Genomic DNA, 16535 nt, shown 5'->3' with positions numbered 1-16535 from the left:
AAGTCTGTGGATTGTTGCGGTTCCTGGTCTTCTCCGCGGGCTGGACCCAGTTGGCAGTGGGAGTGTATCAGTGTATGCATGGTTTTGACAGCCAAAGGATCCGCTTGCGTATTTTTGCTTTCTTTGACTTGTGCAGAACAATCAGTGGCAAGACTAAGCCATTGTTGTAATTGGTTTGATATAGACATGATGTCTACAGAGTACTGTTTGGGTATGCCAATGTCCATCAATTGCAATGAGCATGATCAATGGCTATTACTCAATTACCTGATACTTATGATCTCACTTCAATAATATTACTCTGTTTCCTGGACCGAGATATGCAGTAAGGCTTAGAGTATACTCGTCCAATCAGACCCTCGGAAAGTCTTATCTCTGGTGGCGGCAGATCATGGTTCCGTGCCGACCAATGAGCACACTGACAGATGCAGACCAGCGCAGTTTCTCCGCGGCCACAGTTGACCATTAACAACTGACGGACCCTCAGCTTATCGCGGCATCCTAACTATTATCGTGATCGTTCTAGCCACAACTCCAGTTCTCCATCTCCTCGTGGCAATCAATGAAACTCTAGATACCATCATCCACCATGACTGTCCGCCATTGCGAGATCGCTGCTTCGCGCGCCACTAGCGGGCTATTGGCCTATTCGATTGTCTCATACTTCCCAGGGCCACGGAGATATCGATCCCAAGATCTTGGGTCTTGGTCGTGCCACAGAATGCCTTGAACTACCAAAGTATATGAACTGACCAAAGTCACCGACGCCCGTGCTTCGGTTGATTTTGTTCCTCACTTTCCCCAGACTTCTCCCCATCATCATGCCTTTGCTGGACAGTCCCCGGAACAGCGAGACTGTCGCTGCCAGCTCTCACAATGGCATCCAGGTTATTGATGGGATTGACCCCACCACAGATCGCACGGCTTACAATCAAGATCCTAACCATCGCCAAAGGATTGTAGTTGTGGGTTTGGGCATGGTTGCTGTTGCATTCATGTAGGTGACTGCGGAATTATCGTATGTATGCAGCTAACGGTAGTGTGATGCAGTGAGAAACTGGTCAAATTAGATGCAGAACGACGCAAATATGACATTGTCGTCATCGGAGAAGAACCACACATTGCTTACAACCGTGTGGGATTATCATCATACTTTGAGCACCGCAAAATCGAGGATCTATACCTTAACCCTAAAGAATGGGTAAGTCAATGGGACTCAAAGGTAAGCTGCATCAGCAGCGCTAATTCTACTCTACACAGTACGGCTCGTTTAAAGACCGATCGTTCGATTACTATCTCAACACACGGGTAACCGACGTCTATCCTCACAACAAGACCGTCAAGGCCTCTAACGGCGACATTATTTCCTATGATACCCTCATCCTCGCCACCGGCTCAGATGCCGTTCTCCCCACAAACACACCTGGCTATGACGCCAAAGGTATCTTCGTATATCGAACCATTTCCGACCTCGAGCGCCTCATGGAATTCGCTGCTCAGCACAAAGGACAAACAGGTGTCACAGTTGGAGGTGGATTACTAGGCTTGGAGGCTGCCAAGGCCATGACAGACCTCGAAGACTTTGGCAGCGTCAAGTTAATAGATCGCAACAAGTGGGTTTTGGCAAGACAGCTTGACGGTGATGCTGGTTCCCTCGTGACCAAGAAGATCAGGGATCTCGGTCTTGAGGTGCTTCATGGGAAGCGCGTGGCCAAGATTCACACAGATGACGATAACAACGTGACGGGTGTGCTTTTCGAGGATGGACAAGAGATTGAATGTTGCTGTATCTGCTTTGCTGTATGTTTGAAAACTGTCCATGTGGTGACGGTACTAACATTCGACTTAGATTGGAATTCGGCCACGAGATGAACTTGGCGCAGGCGCCAGCATCCAGTGCGCCAAGCGCGGTGGTTTCGTTATTGATGAGAGGTGCGGATCATTGAATTGAATCTCAAATGGACGCGACTAACAATATCCACAGCTTACAAACATCGGTCGAGGACATTTATGCTATTGGAGAATGCGCCAGCTGGGAGAACCAAACATTCGGCATCATCGCCCCTGGTATTGAGATGGCCGACGTGCTATCGTACAACTTGACGAACCCCGACAAGGAGCCGAGAAAATTCAACAGACCAGACCTGAGCACCAAGCTCAAGCTGCTCGGTGTTGATGTTGCCAGCTTCGGTGATTTCTTTGCCGATCGAGACGGTCCCAAGTTCCTTCCTGGCCAGCGACCTTCTACGGAGGATGTATCTGTCTCGGGTTCTTCAGACGACGAGGAGCCTCAAGTAAAGGCACTCACATACCGGGATCCATTTGGCGGTGTTTACAAGAAGTATCTGTTTACCATGGATGGAAAATACCTCCTCGGTGGTATGATGATCGGTGATACAAAAGACTACATCAAGTTGAACCAAATGGTCAAGACACAAAAGGCTTTGGAGGTACCGCCTAGTGAATTCATTCTAGGTGCCCAGAGCGGAGGAGAGGAGAACGCGGACGACCTGTAAGTTGCCTTCAACCTACAACGACTGCCCCTACTAACCATCCAAAAGTGACGACAGCACCCAAATCTGCTCATGCCACAACGTCACGAAGGGCGATGTGGTTGACAGCGTCAAGAGCGGTACTTGCAAGTCTATCGGAGAGGTCAAGTCCTGCACCAAGGCTGGATCCGGCTGCGGTGGATGCATGCCTCTCGTCCAGTCAATCTTCAACAAAACCATGCTGGACATGGGTCAAGAAGTCTCTAACCACTTGTGTATTCACATTCCATACTCGCGCGCCGACCTCTATAACGTCATTGCGATCAAGCAGTTGAGGACATTCGACGACGTGATGCGGACCGTTGGAAAGTGCGCCGACTCTCTTGGATGCGAAGTCTGCAAGCCTGCCATCGGTTCTATCCTCGCCAGTTTGTTCAACCCCCACATTATGGACAAGGAGTACCACGAGTTGCAAGATACAAACGACAGATTCTTGGCCAACATTCAGCGAAACGGAACATTCTCCGTTGTTCCTCGTGTTCCTGGAGGTGAAATCACTGCAGACAAGCTTATTGCTATAGGTCAGGTTGCGAAGAAGTTCGACCTCTACTGCAAGATTACTGGAGGTCAGCGTATTGACATGTTCGGTGCCAAGAAGCAGGATCTACTTGAGATCTGGACTGAGCTTGTCGATGCCGGTCTTGAGAGTGGTCACGCCTACGCCAAATCACTCCGAACTATCAAGAGTTGCGTTGGTACTACATGGTGCCGATTCGGTGTTGGTGACAGTGTCGGTATGGCCATTCGATTGGAGCAACGATACAAGAGTATCCGCGCTCCCCACAAGTTCAAGGGTGCCGTCTCTGGCTGTGTCAGAGAGTGTGCCGAAGCGCAAAACAAAGAGTAAGCCAACAAATTTGTTTTCTACTTCTATGAGATGCTAACATACATAGTTTTGGTCTTATTGCTACTGAAAAGGGCTTCAACATCTTCGTTGGTGGTAACGGAGGTGCCAAACCCCGGCACTCAGAGCTGCTCGCCAAGGACATACCACCCGAGGATGTCATCCCCATTCTCGACCGCTATGTCATTTTCTACATTCGCACTGCAGACAAGCTCCAGCGTACAGCTCGCTGGCTGGAGAACCTGCCGGGTGGCATCGAGTATCTCAAAGAGGTCGTTCTCCACGACAAACTTGGCATCGCCGCGGAGATGGAGAAACAAATGCAAGAGCTCGTCGACAGCTACTTCTGCGAATGGACCGAGACAGTCCGCAACCCCAAGCGTCGCAAGTACTTCCAGCAATTTGCCAACACCGACGAGACCATTGAAAACGTCGAAATTGTCAAGGAGCGCGAGCAAGTGCGTCCAACATACTGGCCCAAGGACAGTGCAGCCGAGGACTTCAAGGGCCACGAATGGTCCAGCACGACCTGGCAACCCGTCATCAAGTCCGACTACTTCTCCGACGGCCCACCAGCCATCTCATCGGCTAACATCAAGCGTGGAGACACCCAGCTCGCCATTTTCAAGGTCAAGGGCAAGTACTACGCCACGCAACAGATGTGTCCCCACAAGCGGGCCTTTGTTTTGTCTGACGGTCTGATCGGTGACGACGACGCCGGCAAGTATTGGGTGTCTTGCCCCTACCACAAGCGCAACTTTGAGCTCAACGGCGAGCAAGCAGGTCGGTGCTCGAACGACGATGCCATGAACATTGCTACATTCCCTGTTGAGGAGCGCGATGATGGCTGGATCTACATGAAGCTTCCTCCCGTCGAGGAGCTTGACTCTGTTCTTGGTACGGAGAAGTGGAAGGTCAAGAAGGGTGAAGCGGCGGATCCGTTTGAGGCGTATGACAAGAAGTACAAAGGGGCGAAGGGGAAGAGGGCCGGCGTGAAGGGTATTGAAGGTACCAAGCCAGCTCGCTCTACGACGACGATAGACTGGTGAGCTTGGAAAGAGACTTGATGCGGTATGATGATGTGATACTATACTATGAAGGCGTTTTGGGTATTTGGCGCTTAGAGCATTAGCATTATACCTCTTTAGATATTGAATAAACTTGAATAATTTATCTGAATTACACTGTCTATACTGCATTCAGTAGTCTGGACATTGTAAACTAATCCATTGTAGTCTCATACAATTGGCCACCGCTACCCTAGGTAATCACCAGGCACTGGAACCTGATACTCCGGCCTCGACACCTCAGGTTGCAGCACAATACGCACCCCCTGATTGGCCGCACTTTCTTATCTCTTCTTCAGCAGCAGTGGGCCCGTCTACTCCGTACCCGCATCAGTTCTCCATCCTCCATCTTCACCCGATAAGCCCACTACAAAAGGCCTCATTTACCCCTCGAGATCTCCGCGGAGCGTTCTGGGACATTGAATCCCTGGTTCACACCAGCCAAGCTAGGCCCGATTGTCATCATGATGGCGTTCAGACCAGGGACAGGGCTGGGCAGGCCAGGCCCTGGCCCTGTCTGCAACAACGGAGGATGACCCGAGAAGTAAGCTGTTATTCCGAGGAGATCGTGGAAGCTTATGCTATATGCAGTGTTCGCTTGCTGACGCTTGCGGTATTTGTCTGGTTTGTCGCAGAATTGCTTTTTGTGGTGTTCGTGATGCTTGTCTACAGAGTATAGCAGGGGACGAGTCGCGATCCGCCAGTTCCAAACAATCCGCGGAGTCACTTGAATCTGTCATTGCTGACTGCTTACTGCAGGATCGGTTCGGGCTTATCTTTCATGGAGCATCTCGGTTTCGGAAGCCCAAATCTAAACTTCGTTTGAGGTTAGGATCCGAGTGTGGGTCGTCCTTATACTCCCTTATCTTTACTCCATTCCTACCAGACAACCCGAGATAGCGTCTGTCAGCCACATCACCACACCAGGGCCCTTAGTCCGCTTGCCTCTGCTCCGTACGGGGCAAGGTCTACATCTCCACGGGCAGACAACCGTTGTCGGGAATCCAGCAAGTGGGCTAGATCGACACCGTCAAAGGAAGCCATGCCTATTTCGTGCAGACTGAACGCCTCCGCGGCCATTGCGTTACCAATATCCAGGAGACATCTATCTGGTTGCCATTTCTAATCTTGTATCGCGGGCTGATAGGGATGCAATCGTACAAGCATTGTCCTCGAATCTCGATACCTAATCCTAAGCATTTGGCTCCGAGCGCACCCTATGCCTGACGTTATTCTGATACCCCGGGGAGATAGATGACATTCTGATTTGGGTCACAGGTGATTCGATCCCGAGTCATGGTGGCTTTGTTGGTTATATAGACTGCTGTTGTCGTTGGTTTGGTTTAAATTATACTATCGATAGACAAGCTAATCTTTTATACTCTATTTAATACCCTTGAACTATCTCTTGCTTTGAATCTCTCTGTCCCATTAGCTTCTCTTATACCCCGGTGGTATAGTGCGGCAGTGTCCGTCTCATCTCGACAGGTCGAGCTTGGCTTCAGATCAGATCTTCCTTCAATATCAATCAATCAAGCAGTTGAAGCAAAGACCCAAAATGGGCTTCCTCAGACTCATGGTTGCCTCTCCAGAGGTCAACCCTAACAACCGCAAGGCTCTCACTATCCCGGTCTTGAACCCTCTTGATACATACGGTCGTGTCTTCTTCTTCTCATGGTTCGGTTTCATGCTTGCATTCCTTTCGTGGTATGCTTTTCCACCACTGGTAAGTCATACCCTGAGTAGTCACATTGAAAACATGCTGATGATATCTAGTTGACCGCCACAATCCGTGACGACCTGAACATGACACAAACACAAGTTGCAAACTCGAACATCATTGCTCTCCTAGCTACGTAAGTCTACACTCCTGACTCATTCCCTTGGCGCCTCTAACCATAATATCCTCTGCAGCCTTCTCGTCCGCTTCATCTGCGGGCCCCTCTGCGATCGATTCGGCCCCCGTCTCGTCTTCATCGGCCTCCTCCTCGCCGGCTCAATCCCCACAGCCATGGCCGGTCTCGTCACAACACCAAATGGCCTCATCGCTCTGCGCTTCTTCATCGGTATCCTCGGCGGTACATTCGTCCCCTGCCAAGTCTGGACAACCGGCTTCTTCGACAAGAAGGTCGTTGGAACAGCCAACTCTCTCGCTGCTGGGTTGGGTAATGCAGGTGGTGGTATCACATAGTATGTTCCTCAACTAAGCCCTACCTACTATATCAACATCCAAGATGTTAACGTCTACTAGCTTCGTCATGCCCGCAATCTTCGACTCCCTCGTCAAAGACCAGAACCTCTCAGCCCACAAGGCCTGGCGCGTCGCTTACATCGTCCCCTTTATCCTCATCGTTGCCGCAGCCCTAGGCATGCTCTTCACATGCGACGACACACCTACTGGAAAATGGTCCGAGCGACACATCTGGACGAAGCCCGAGACCCAGGGGTCCAGCAACAGCAGCAACACCGCTAGCCCCGGCAACATCGTCGACCTAAGCTCCGGCACGCAATCAACCCGCCAAACATCCATAACAAACATTACAACGGACATCGAGAAGAAAGGCGCGCAGACACCATCGCCCATGGACACAACCACACACCACGACGGCTCCCAGGTAGTAGGCCAGCTCTCTGCCTTGAGAACAGACGCCGTCGTATCTCCGTCGGGAAAGGAAACTCTAAACGTCATTTTCTCCCTCTCGACACTCGCCGTCGCAATCCCATACGCTGTGTCCTTCGGGTCCGAACTCAGCATTAACTCTATCCTGGGCGACTACTACGACAAGAATTTCCCGTACATGGGCCAAACAATGACAGGCAAATGGGCCGCCATGTTCGGCTTCCTAAACATCGTCTGCCGACCGGCCGGTGGGTTCGCAGCTGATTGTCTATACGGATATACCCAGTCCCCCTGGTCAAAGAAGCTCCTCCTTACCTTCCTCGGTGTGATCATGGGTGCCTTCCAGCTCGCAATGGGCCTTTCAGACCCGAAGGATCAAGCGACCATGTTTGGACTTACGGCGGGACTCGCATTTTTCCTAGAGGCGTGCAACGGGTCTATCTTTGCGCTTGTGCCGCATGTTCATCCGTTCGCGAACGGGATTGTCTCGGGTATGGTTGGTGGGTTTGGGAATCTTGGTGGGATTATCTTTGCTGTTATCTTTCGGTATAGTCACCATGATTATGCGAAGGGTATTTGGATCCTGGGTGTTGTTTCTATTGTGGCGAATGCTGCTGTGAGTTGGGTTAGGCCTGTGCCGAGGAGTCAGATGGCTTAGGAATGGATGGATGAGATGAGATGAGGATAATTCGTTTATGATTTCGCACTTGGATTTTGGATTAGCGAGTGTTTTTTGTTCTGATACCATTACCATTTTTGAGCGTGCTTTTATTTAGTTATTTGCTTTATTACATAGATAGATAGAGAATTATGATCGAGATATATGTAACAATGATCAATAATCACTATTTTCTATTCCCTAAGTTTAAAGTACGAGCAATACCTGTGCGACTGTAACTCCCACTAATTACACGATGCATAAACGAATGAAAAATATCCTCTAAATCTCATCCCTCAGCGACCTCCGAGTCCCTTAGAGGACATTGATTGCCCGCCCTCGTCCGGTCCGGTCCTTTCCATCGTTCTCTCTATTAGAGTCTTCCATCTCCGGCTGTTCTAGTCTCGTTCTCGCTTCGTTTTGACGCTTCCTCAAGTCTTCTTTCCACACCGCCGGCCTCTTATGGGATATCACTTGCCGTTGCTTGCCAGTAGAGCACCGGGCCGTTACCGGCATATTGCGACTAGTTGTGGCCAGATCATGGTAGCTGTCCCCTTCCGTGATACAGCTTTGAGCTCTAGAAGCTTGTGGGCTTGTGGGCTTGTGTATAATGGAGGCTATTTGGATGTGATTGTTGATTAGCAGCCTGTCGCAACGGATGGAGGTCAGCAGCTACCTGCCGCATAATGGCCCTCTCCATCTAGGGCATCAATATCAATGTCTCTCGCCAGTAAGTAACACCTCATGAACCCTTGAATGTACACTAACCATAGCCTAGATACTACCTCGCCACTTTCTATAGCTCTCCACACCCACGATCCCTCCCCGAGCCAACAACCCCAGTGCCCCAGTCTCGGTGCTCTCGGTACAACAACCCCCGAACTGAGGGGCAGGTACTATAGGAAATAGAACATTCAAAGCTCAACAGACACACTTGCATTTCTTTACATTCCTCAAGGCCAAATCGTATTCCAACTCTTCAATTGAACTCCCCGGCCGCATCAAAACCAAAAGACAAACCTCAACCAGCAAGCAGCAAAATGCCCACCCGCCGCATCGCCCAAATAGTCCACCTCAAGCCCTCCGCACTAGCAGCATACAAAGAATGCCACGCGAACGTCTGGCCCGAGGTATTGCAGCAGATTAAAGATTGTAATATTCGTGATTGTGAGTCTTTCTATCTTCCTTCCTTCCTTTCTTTCCTCCCTTGAAGCATCTTTCCAAGCCAATCGTCCCAAATTAAGGCCAGGGTGCATTGAATGCAAGGCATAGCAGATGCTAATGTGCAAATCAATGCAATAGACTCAATCTTCTACGACAACGACCGCACCCTCTTCGCGACATTCAAATATGTCGGCGATGACTACGAGGGCGATATGGCGAAGATGAGTGCGAACCCGAAGGTTCGGGAGTGGTGGGCTATGACGGATGGGATGCAGGAGAGTCCGAATGTGGAGGCGAAGAGTAGTGAGGATGGTGGGTGGTGGAAGGTTCTTGAGGAGGTGTTTTATACGGATTGAGATTGAGATTGAGATCGGGATTGGGATTTGAGGATTGGGTGTGAAATCTGTACAAAGTGATGATGGTATTTCTCAATGTATATATTCTGGATAACAATGCTGCGAGGTACATAGTAGATGGCAGCTCTTAAACCTCCCCGCCATCTAGCAATGTTGAACATGGAATCCGAGCAGATGGTGTACACGCAAATCAATGGATGCAAAGATGGGTATCCTTCACAAGCGAAAGGGAAAGAACAAGCTAAACCGAGTAAAACCTGTAAACCAATCCAAAACGCCAATCCCGAACGAATAATGCAGATGATAACAAAAGACAAATGCCCGCAAACATCATCATAAATCATGCAGGTATATGCGAGCAAGTGCCCACTGGCATGGCACAACCTCACTCCAGGTTCTCAGGAGCATGCTTCAATATCTCCCACCCGAACTCATCCTCCGGCCGCTCAGGCTCCATCCCCAACGCATTCCGATAAGCCCTCACCTCATTCTGCAACCCCGCAACAGTCCGCATCGGCAACTCATCCTCTTCGCAGCGCAGCCGGTGCGCAGTGCGAATCATCTCCGCGCACTTCAGAGTCTGATTGTGCCAGTGATCGCGGTCGAGGCGGGATTCGAGGTGTGCGTCACGTTCTGCCTGGAGGAGATTGTTGTAATGGCGCTTTTGCGCGAGGTAGTGCATGTTGTTGTTGTGGCAGTAGTTGCGGATGGACTCGACCATTGTGCCGACCGCGGCTTCGTAATCGCCAATCAACTTTGTGTTTTCGGCTTGCTCGGTGCGGAGGAGCTCGTTCAGGCGTTTTTCGCGGGCAAGGGCGCGTTCGAGATCTGCTATGCGGGCGGCTGAAAATGATTGTTAAAATGGCTCTGCTGTCGGTAGAGTTGGGCTTACATGAGAGTTCTCCGTTTACTTGTTGGATGCTTGGGCTGGTTCCTTCAGAGGCAGAGCGTTTCTGTCACGGTCAGTGCATTCCATCTCTGTACAAGTTGATGTAGAACATACCATAATCTCCTCCGCACTCGAAACAATGTTCTTCGTTGTATCGCGGTTACTCTTTAGCACATCGCTCAACTCAAGCACCATATCCAGAAGATGCCGCAAATCCATCTGATGACCCGCATTCATCGGCACACCACCATTCATCCCGCTCATCCCACCACCATTAACCTGCGGCGGGGGCGGAGTCGCCATAGGCGAAGGAACAGCCTGACGCGGGACACTCTGCAAATTAGACGACCCAGCAGCATTCTCCCCGTAGTTCGAGAACATGCCAGATTGCTGAACATTACCGTTCCCACTTCCAGCACCGTTCCCGCTAGGGCCACTATTCATCGACATATTCGCGGCGTCGAATGCACGATTCAGTTCCTCCAACTGTGAGTCGTACTCCTTTGTGTTTGGTGCGATTGCGCCCTCGTCGTCGAAGCCGAGTCCTGGTGGTTCAACGCCGAGTACCTCCTTTCTGAATTTCTCGAGGTCGCGGCGGCTGACGTGTGTCGAGCGACGACGATGCCCGCGCACAAACGGTGCCTTGGGAGCACTAGGAGTTGTATCGGACGGAGCGATGGTGACGGTGTCGGCTGCGTGTGGATCCTTGGTGTCCGGGAAGGTGGGCAGTTGAGGTAGGGACCTCGGTTTGGAGAGACGTTCACGAAACGAGCTCGCTGCCGGCTTCTCGTTCGCTTGTTGTTGTTGAGTTGGAAATTGGAAGTCTAGTTGGAGATGAGGGAGAGTTGGAGCTGGCGATGGAGATGGAGATGGAGATTGGAGGTGACCTCGATGGCCTTCACCAGAACCAAAAGAGTCAAGCGCCGGACTTTCGGATAATAAACTCCGTGTCCTGGGCTCATTGAAGGTCCAGCCTGGGAATGCTTCTAGGCCTGAATCTCCCATTATTGCAGAGGCAAACTGCATATCTTCAAGGAAAATAGATGCTGCTGTAGGGATGAAGGTGGTAAATTGAAGTTGTGGGAAGTTGGTCCGTGGAGGAATCAGGATTGTTGTTTGTGTTTCTTTTTCTGCTTCAAACGCCCTCAGTCATGGCACCGCGACTGTGCATACATACGGTTTCCCCCTTGCACATTTGTGTAGAAAATGGGCAATATTGCTATATTTACGTTTGGCTTTCTGTGCGAAAGAGTATATGACTTAATTGTGGCGGTACTTTCAGCGTTTGTGTTACTGGGCCAGTCAGAACTCAGAACCAGCCGAGTGTTTCTTGGAAAGATGTACGTCTACTAAGCAAAGGGGGTCTCTCGGTTCACCTCCGTCATTGACTCGACCAAATCTCTATAAATCTATTCATCCATATCTAGGAGAGCCTCCAGCTTCTGCCCCGATCCAAGAACGTACAAAGTATCAGCATTTCCGCTGTTCTTATCCGTCTTCTGCGCCATCCGGCCACTGACTCGTGCAACCAACATCCGCATCTTCTCCAGTTCCTGGACCAGCTCTCCGTCCCTTGTAACGAGATTAGGCTGGACATTCTCCTGGGGCTCACAGAATGGTTCGAGCAGAAGCTTCAATTGTCGCAATTGATCTAGGCGCCGCTGTCGCTGCTGCCGCTGGTCATCAAGGCTCGCCAGCCGTTCTCGTAGGCGCTTGTACCTGTACAACGATGAGCGGGTAGATCTGGAATTTGCCATTCAGGTCATCTAACCTAAGCTGCTCCTCTTCGCTGGCAGATTGGTCGTAGAGCTCTCCTGGGAGCTGAGTAATATTCCTAAGCCATGTCAGTTAAGCATGCCGCGGCAAGTATGACAAGGCGGAGCTCACGGGTGACTGGACAAGTCGACGGTTCTGTCGACGCCCCTTTCAAGCGAGGTCACCTCACGAGCACCCTGACTGACAGACGACCAATATAGACTTGCAATCTGCTGCGCCACATGTTGGATCGCTTGTGAGGAATAAATAACGCGATTGTGTTGTTTCAAAGCCGCGTTCACTAGGCAGAAAGGCCATTAGCTTCTAGCAGCATGCAGGATATGTTTAAAACAATAGGCACAGCCGAAATAAAATAGATGCAAAGCTTTGCATAGAACAGGCTGGCCCAGGGCGCAGCAAGGTGAGTGCGTTGCGCTTACATTTCAGCAGTACATCACCAACCACCTTGTCGCTCAGGTCTTCCTCCGCTGGTTCGGCCGCATAGCTTCGCCAATCCTCGGGGGCCTCGAGGCTTTCTGAGAGAATGCGAACTTGTGTCCGGATGAACGAGGACTTCAGTTCGGATATGGACCGAGAGGTTTCCATGGCCCCATAATTGCTGCTGCAAGTGCGCTATGTTGGTGGAAGGACTCGCGCGATTCTAGCCCACGCGTTTCATCTTATCGATAACGGCAGTGTCAGGATCACATGACTTACAGTCGCTGGATGCATGAGGATTTTATAGCGCGACTTGATATTGTAATATAAAAAGCTTGCTGCTTAGTTATGTGAAAGGTTTAGAAATACTCAGATAGTGTTTGAGGTTCTCACATTCCCAATGTAGTTGTGTTCGGCGGTCTAAGTCTAGTCCTGTCGATATATACCTCGGCAACGCTCACCAACACCCCCCAGATTCTCCAGTTACTCCGCAACAAATTCAAAGCCAACCCTCACACAGTGTGCTCCATTATTCCCTGAGTGCGAATCTACATACATCCGTCGAGTCTCAAAATTACTATTACAGTCAGTCTTATTCCACAGTTATGACCGAAAGTCAACGGCCGGTAGGCCTGCTCTTCGACATCGGAGGCGTCTGTGTAAGCTCAGCAACACATCCACGAGTCTTAACCCACCTTCTAACTGCAACAGGTCGTTTCGCCATTTCAAGCAATCCTAGACTATGAGCTCGCCAACAAGATTCCACCAGGCTGGGTAAACTTCAGCATCTCCCGCACTTCACCCCACGGCAGCTGGCACAGACTAGAGCGCGGAGACATCAAATTGGACGCCGACTTCTTCAAAGAATTCAACAAAGACCTACGAGACGCAGAACTTTGGAAACTATTCAACGAAGGACTCCGTAAAAAGGGCGACAGCAAAGTTCTCGAAACAAACCCACCACTACCCGAGATAGATGCAGAATGGCTATTCTGGGAGATGATGCGGATATCCAGGACGCCAGATCGGTACATGTGGCCAGCGTTGCAGAAACTTAGGGACTCGAGAAAGTTCATTATGGGGGCGTTGTCGAATACGGTCATCTTCCCTGAAGGGCATGAATTTAACGATGATACTATCGGGCGCAAAGCGATGTTTGACTTCTTTATCTCATCTGCTCATACCGGGCTAAGGAAGCCGGACCCGAAGATCTATCAAGTTGCGCTGGAAGAGATGAACCTTGCTGCGAAGAAGAGGGGGCTTAAGGAGCCGGTGCGGGCATCGGATGTGGTGTTTTTGGATGATATCGGGCAAAATCTGAAGCCCGCGAAGACTATTGGGATGAGGACTATTAAGGTAAATCTTGGGCATATAGAAGATACAGTGAAGGAGTTGGAGAGGGTCACTGGGCTTCAGTTGTTGGATGGTCAGGCCAAACTATAGGCGGATTGAGATGCGACTCGAGATAGATATTCAGCATAGATGATGCTACTGAGAACTGGTATATAAATTTGGCTTTGATTATGTTCACTGCACAATGTTGACCTTCTCTGCTTAAGGTCTCTTAAGTTGATGCCGCCTGCGGGTAGACAACGTTGACCCTCTCCAAAGACAGACCACTGATAGGTACCTGACTATGCCCTCAAGTGATTTATATCATCAGTACAACAGTTGCACCATATCTTGAAACCGCCCAATTTTGAGATTATTGACTAGGGGCTTATGATTTATCCTTGTCGGCAGTCGGGACTCTACTGTATTTGTAAACCATTATAAAAGTAGTTATTGTCCAATGGCTCCGTGGCAATATCGAAAAGAAGTAAGATATCCCAAGGGAAATTCAAAGCTTTCTACTTGATTTCCAAAATTCATGTCAATTCATGATTGTTGAGTTCTTGAGGTGGTGGTGTAGTATAAGGCCCGCCCCTCGTGGCCGACCCAAGTCTGCAGCCGCAGGCCGGCTGCTGCAACCGAGTGGAATCGCACAAACCTCAAATTCAGCCCACCACTTCTGAATTTCTTCTTTCCTCAGCCACTCGTCGACACTCAGTCCTCAGCCGCCCAACAGTCAAAATGGTGAGTTTATACTGCCATTCCTGAGGAATGGCGACATTGTCGCTTTTGTTCCTGGCCTATCTTCCCCAATCATGAGTCCTCTCGTGGTTTCCGGGTCTTTGCAAGATGCTTCGGACGAAGAATATTTCTGAAGCGCAAATTGCTGACTCGAGTGTTACTCCGTAGGCCCCCTACTCCAAGACCGTCAAGTCCAGCGCGTACTACAGGTAAGAATAGCTTGCAATTTATATGAAAAAAACAAAAAAAAAAAAAAAAAAACATAAAATTTATATGAAAAAAACAAAAAAAAAAAAAAAAAAACATCTTGCTGACTTTCACAGCCGCTACCAGACCAAGTACCGCCGTCGCAGAGAGGGAAAGACCGACTACTACGCCCGTAAGCGTCTTATCACCCAGGCCAAGAACAAGTACAACGCCCCCAAGTACCGCCTGGTCGTCCGCTTCACCAACCGCGACATCGTCACTCAGATCGTCTACTCTGAGCTCACCGGTGACAAGGTCTTCGCCAGCGCCTACTCTCACGAGCTCAAGCGCTATGGCATCAACAACGGTCTGACCAACTGGGCCGCTGCCTACGCCACCGGTCTCCTCCTTGCCCGCCGTACCCTCAAGAAGCTCAACCTCGACGAGACCTTCGAGGGTGTCGAGGAGGCTGACGGTGAGTTCTCTCTCACCGAGGCCGCCGAGACCGACGACGGTACCCGCCGCCCCTTCAAGGCCTTCCTCGATGTTGGTCTTGCCCGTACCTCCACCGGTGCCCGTGTCTTCGGTGCCATGAAGGGTGCCTCCGACGGTGGTATCTTCGTCCCCCACTCCGAGTCCCGCTTCCCCGGTTACGACATTGAGGCCGAGGAGCTCGACGCCGAGACTCTCCGCAGCTACATCTTCGGTGGCCACGTCGCCGAGTACATGGAGGGTCTTGCCGACGACGACGAGGAGCGCTTCCGCGGCCAGTTCCACAAGTACACCGAGAACGAGATCGATGCTGGCGAGATTGAGGACCTCTACACCGAGGCCCACAAGGCCATCCGCGAGGACCCCTTCAAGAAGGACGAGTCCGAGGGCACCAAGAAGACCAAGGAGGAGTGGAAGGCCGAGTCCAAGAAGTTCAAGAAGACCAAGCTTTCCCACGCGGAGCGCAAGGCCCGCGTTGAGGCTAAGATCCGTGAGCTTGCTGCTTAAACGGTTTCCTATTCTTCTATTTTGACGGACGGGAATGCGGACCTGATTGTTCGTGCTTGAGGCAATGTTGTCAATGAGGCATAGCTGAGTGCGATAGTCAAGAAGCAACAACAAGAAAAGTTCACACTTTGCTTATTAAGATATCCGAACCAACCTGCTGTAGCTTTTGATGACTTTTACGACGTTTGTCTTGTTTTTGTGAATACTAGGGCTTATTACGGAGCATTATGGGTGCGGGGAATTGAATTGTTCTAATTTTCTTCTTCAACCTTAAGCTCCAATGAATTGGCCAACTCGTAGTCTAGACTCGTACTCCTTGTATACCAACCACCTTTTGAACCTCTCGCCACCCCCTCTGCTGTGTTGTTCGGATCACCGCGTACATGATTCAAGACTAAGTATCCTTCCGTTTTGCCAAGTCATACCGGCTACAGAGTACGTACTCAGGCCCCTACAGCCTCATCGAAGAGAATAGAATATCTACAGAGTACGTAAATGCCTTAGTAGAATTTTCGCCCATGCCGCGATTCCGCTGCCGCCGTCAGAATACGATGCCGACGGAACATGTTGCCAAATAAGGCATCTTGCCTTGTGCTCAGCTTGCGTGAAGGATTTTCGCTGATCCAGGACCAGAGAGGGTACCTGCGGGTCTATCTACATGGTTGGTCTGAAGAAATACACACCGCAGTATTGTGCCTATTTCAACATGCCTGCCCTATACCAGAGCACACGTCCAAGACTTCCACCTTCCACAAGAGGAGCACTGGCTGGCCGCTGGACTGGTGGTCTGGCGCCCGCGCGCCACACAGACTCAAAGCAGCGATCGGCAGAAATCGCTCAGAGCATTGTGGGGTAAAATTAGGCTAAGGGTTGCCCGTTGCCAGTAATAAGAGTGGTAATACGAATACCGTGAGGCGACGATGTGCAGGCGAAG

General features: G+C 50.5%; 6 protein-coding genes across 6 annotated transcripts; 4 read left to right on the top strand and 2 right to left on the bottom strand.

Annotated features, from left to right (window-relative positions):
• Window positions 1-482: 482 nt before the first annotated feature.
• On the top strand, window positions 483-4569 carry niiA (nitrite reductase niiA). Its single transcript, XM_073766929.1, has 7 exons — window positions 483-997; window positions 1051-1201; window positions 1261-1800; window positions 1850-1932; window positions 1985-2512; window positions 2562-3395; window positions 3446-4569. The coding sequence occupies exons 1-7, from the start codon at window positions 822-824 to the stop codon at window positions 4443-4445; spliced, it is 3312 nt and encodes a 1103-aa protein (XP_073633204.1). The 5' UTR covers window positions 483-821; the 3' UTR covers window positions 4446-4569.
• A 1257-nt stretch (window positions 4570-5826) lies between these two features.
• Window positions 5827-7902, top strand: BDV14DRAFT_162796 (MFS transporter). The gene is made up of 4 exons (XM_073766928.1): window positions 5827-6189; window positions 6240-6319; window positions 6378-6653; window positions 6715-7902. Exons 1-4 carry the CDS (start codon window positions 6022-6024, stop codon window positions 7739-7741), a joined length of 1551 nt encoding a protein of 516 aa, XP_073633203.1. The 5' UTR covers window positions 5827-6021; the 3' UTR covers window positions 7742-7902.
• An 879-nt stretch (window positions 7903-8781) lies between these two features.
• On the top strand, window positions 8782-9261 carry BDV14DRAFT_194941 (L-rhamnose mutarotase; the record flags this gene model as incomplete). The annotated part of the gene is made up of 2 exons (XM_073772066.1): window positions 8782-8908; window positions 9044-9261. 2 exons carry the CDS (start codon window positions 8782-8784, stop codon window positions 9259-9261), a joined length of 345 nt encoding a protein of 114 aa, XP_073633202.1.
• A 385-nt stretch (window positions 9262-9646) lies between these two features.
• Window positions 9647-11155, bottom strand: BDV14DRAFT_194940 (uncharacterized protein; the record flags this gene model as incomplete). The annotated part of the gene is made up of 3 exons (XM_073772065.1): window positions 9647-10104; window positions 10154-10214; window positions 10265-11155. The coding sequence occupies 3 exons, from the start codon at window positions 11153-11155 to the stop codon at window positions 9647-9649; spliced, it is 1410 nt and encodes a 469-aa protein (XP_073633201.1).
• Window positions 11156-11559: 404 nt separating this feature from the next.
• Window positions 11560-12511, bottom strand: BDV14DRAFT_194939 (kinetochore subunit FTA4 family protein; the record flags this gene model as incomplete). Its single annotated transcript, XM_073772064.1, has 4 exons — window positions 11560-11869; window positions 11922-11984; window positions 12038-12206; window positions 12346-12511. The coding sequence occupies 4 exons, from the start codon at window positions 12509-12511 to the stop codon at window positions 11560-11562; spliced, it is 708 nt and encodes a 235-aa protein (XP_073633200.1).
• A 437-nt stretch (window positions 12512-12948) lies between these two features.
• BDV14DRAFT_194938 (uncharacterized protein) lies at window positions 12949-15601 on the top strand (the record flags this gene model as incomplete). Its single annotated transcript, XM_073772063.1, has 4 exons — window positions 12949-13002; window positions 13055-13699; window positions 14585-14625; window positions 14740-15601. 4 exons carry the CDS (start codon window positions 12949-12951, stop codon window positions 15599-15601), a joined length of 1602 nt encoding a protein of 533 aa, XP_073633199.1.
• Between the last annotated feature and the right edge of the window lie 934 nt (window positions 15602-16535).

The sequence above is a fragment of the Aspergillus stella-maris genome, assembly GCF_047715825.1.
Source record: "Aspergillus stella-maris strain CBS 113639 unplaced genomic scaffold BDV14scaffold_2, whole genome shotgun sequence".
NCBI classification, from domain to species: Eukaryota; Fungi; Ascomycota; class Eurotiomycetes; order Eurotiales; family Aspergillaceae; genus Aspergillus; species Aspergillus stella-maris.
The sequence above is the reverse complement of the archived record's forward strand: the minus strand, read 5'-3'. Positions and strand labels throughout refer to the sequence as shown.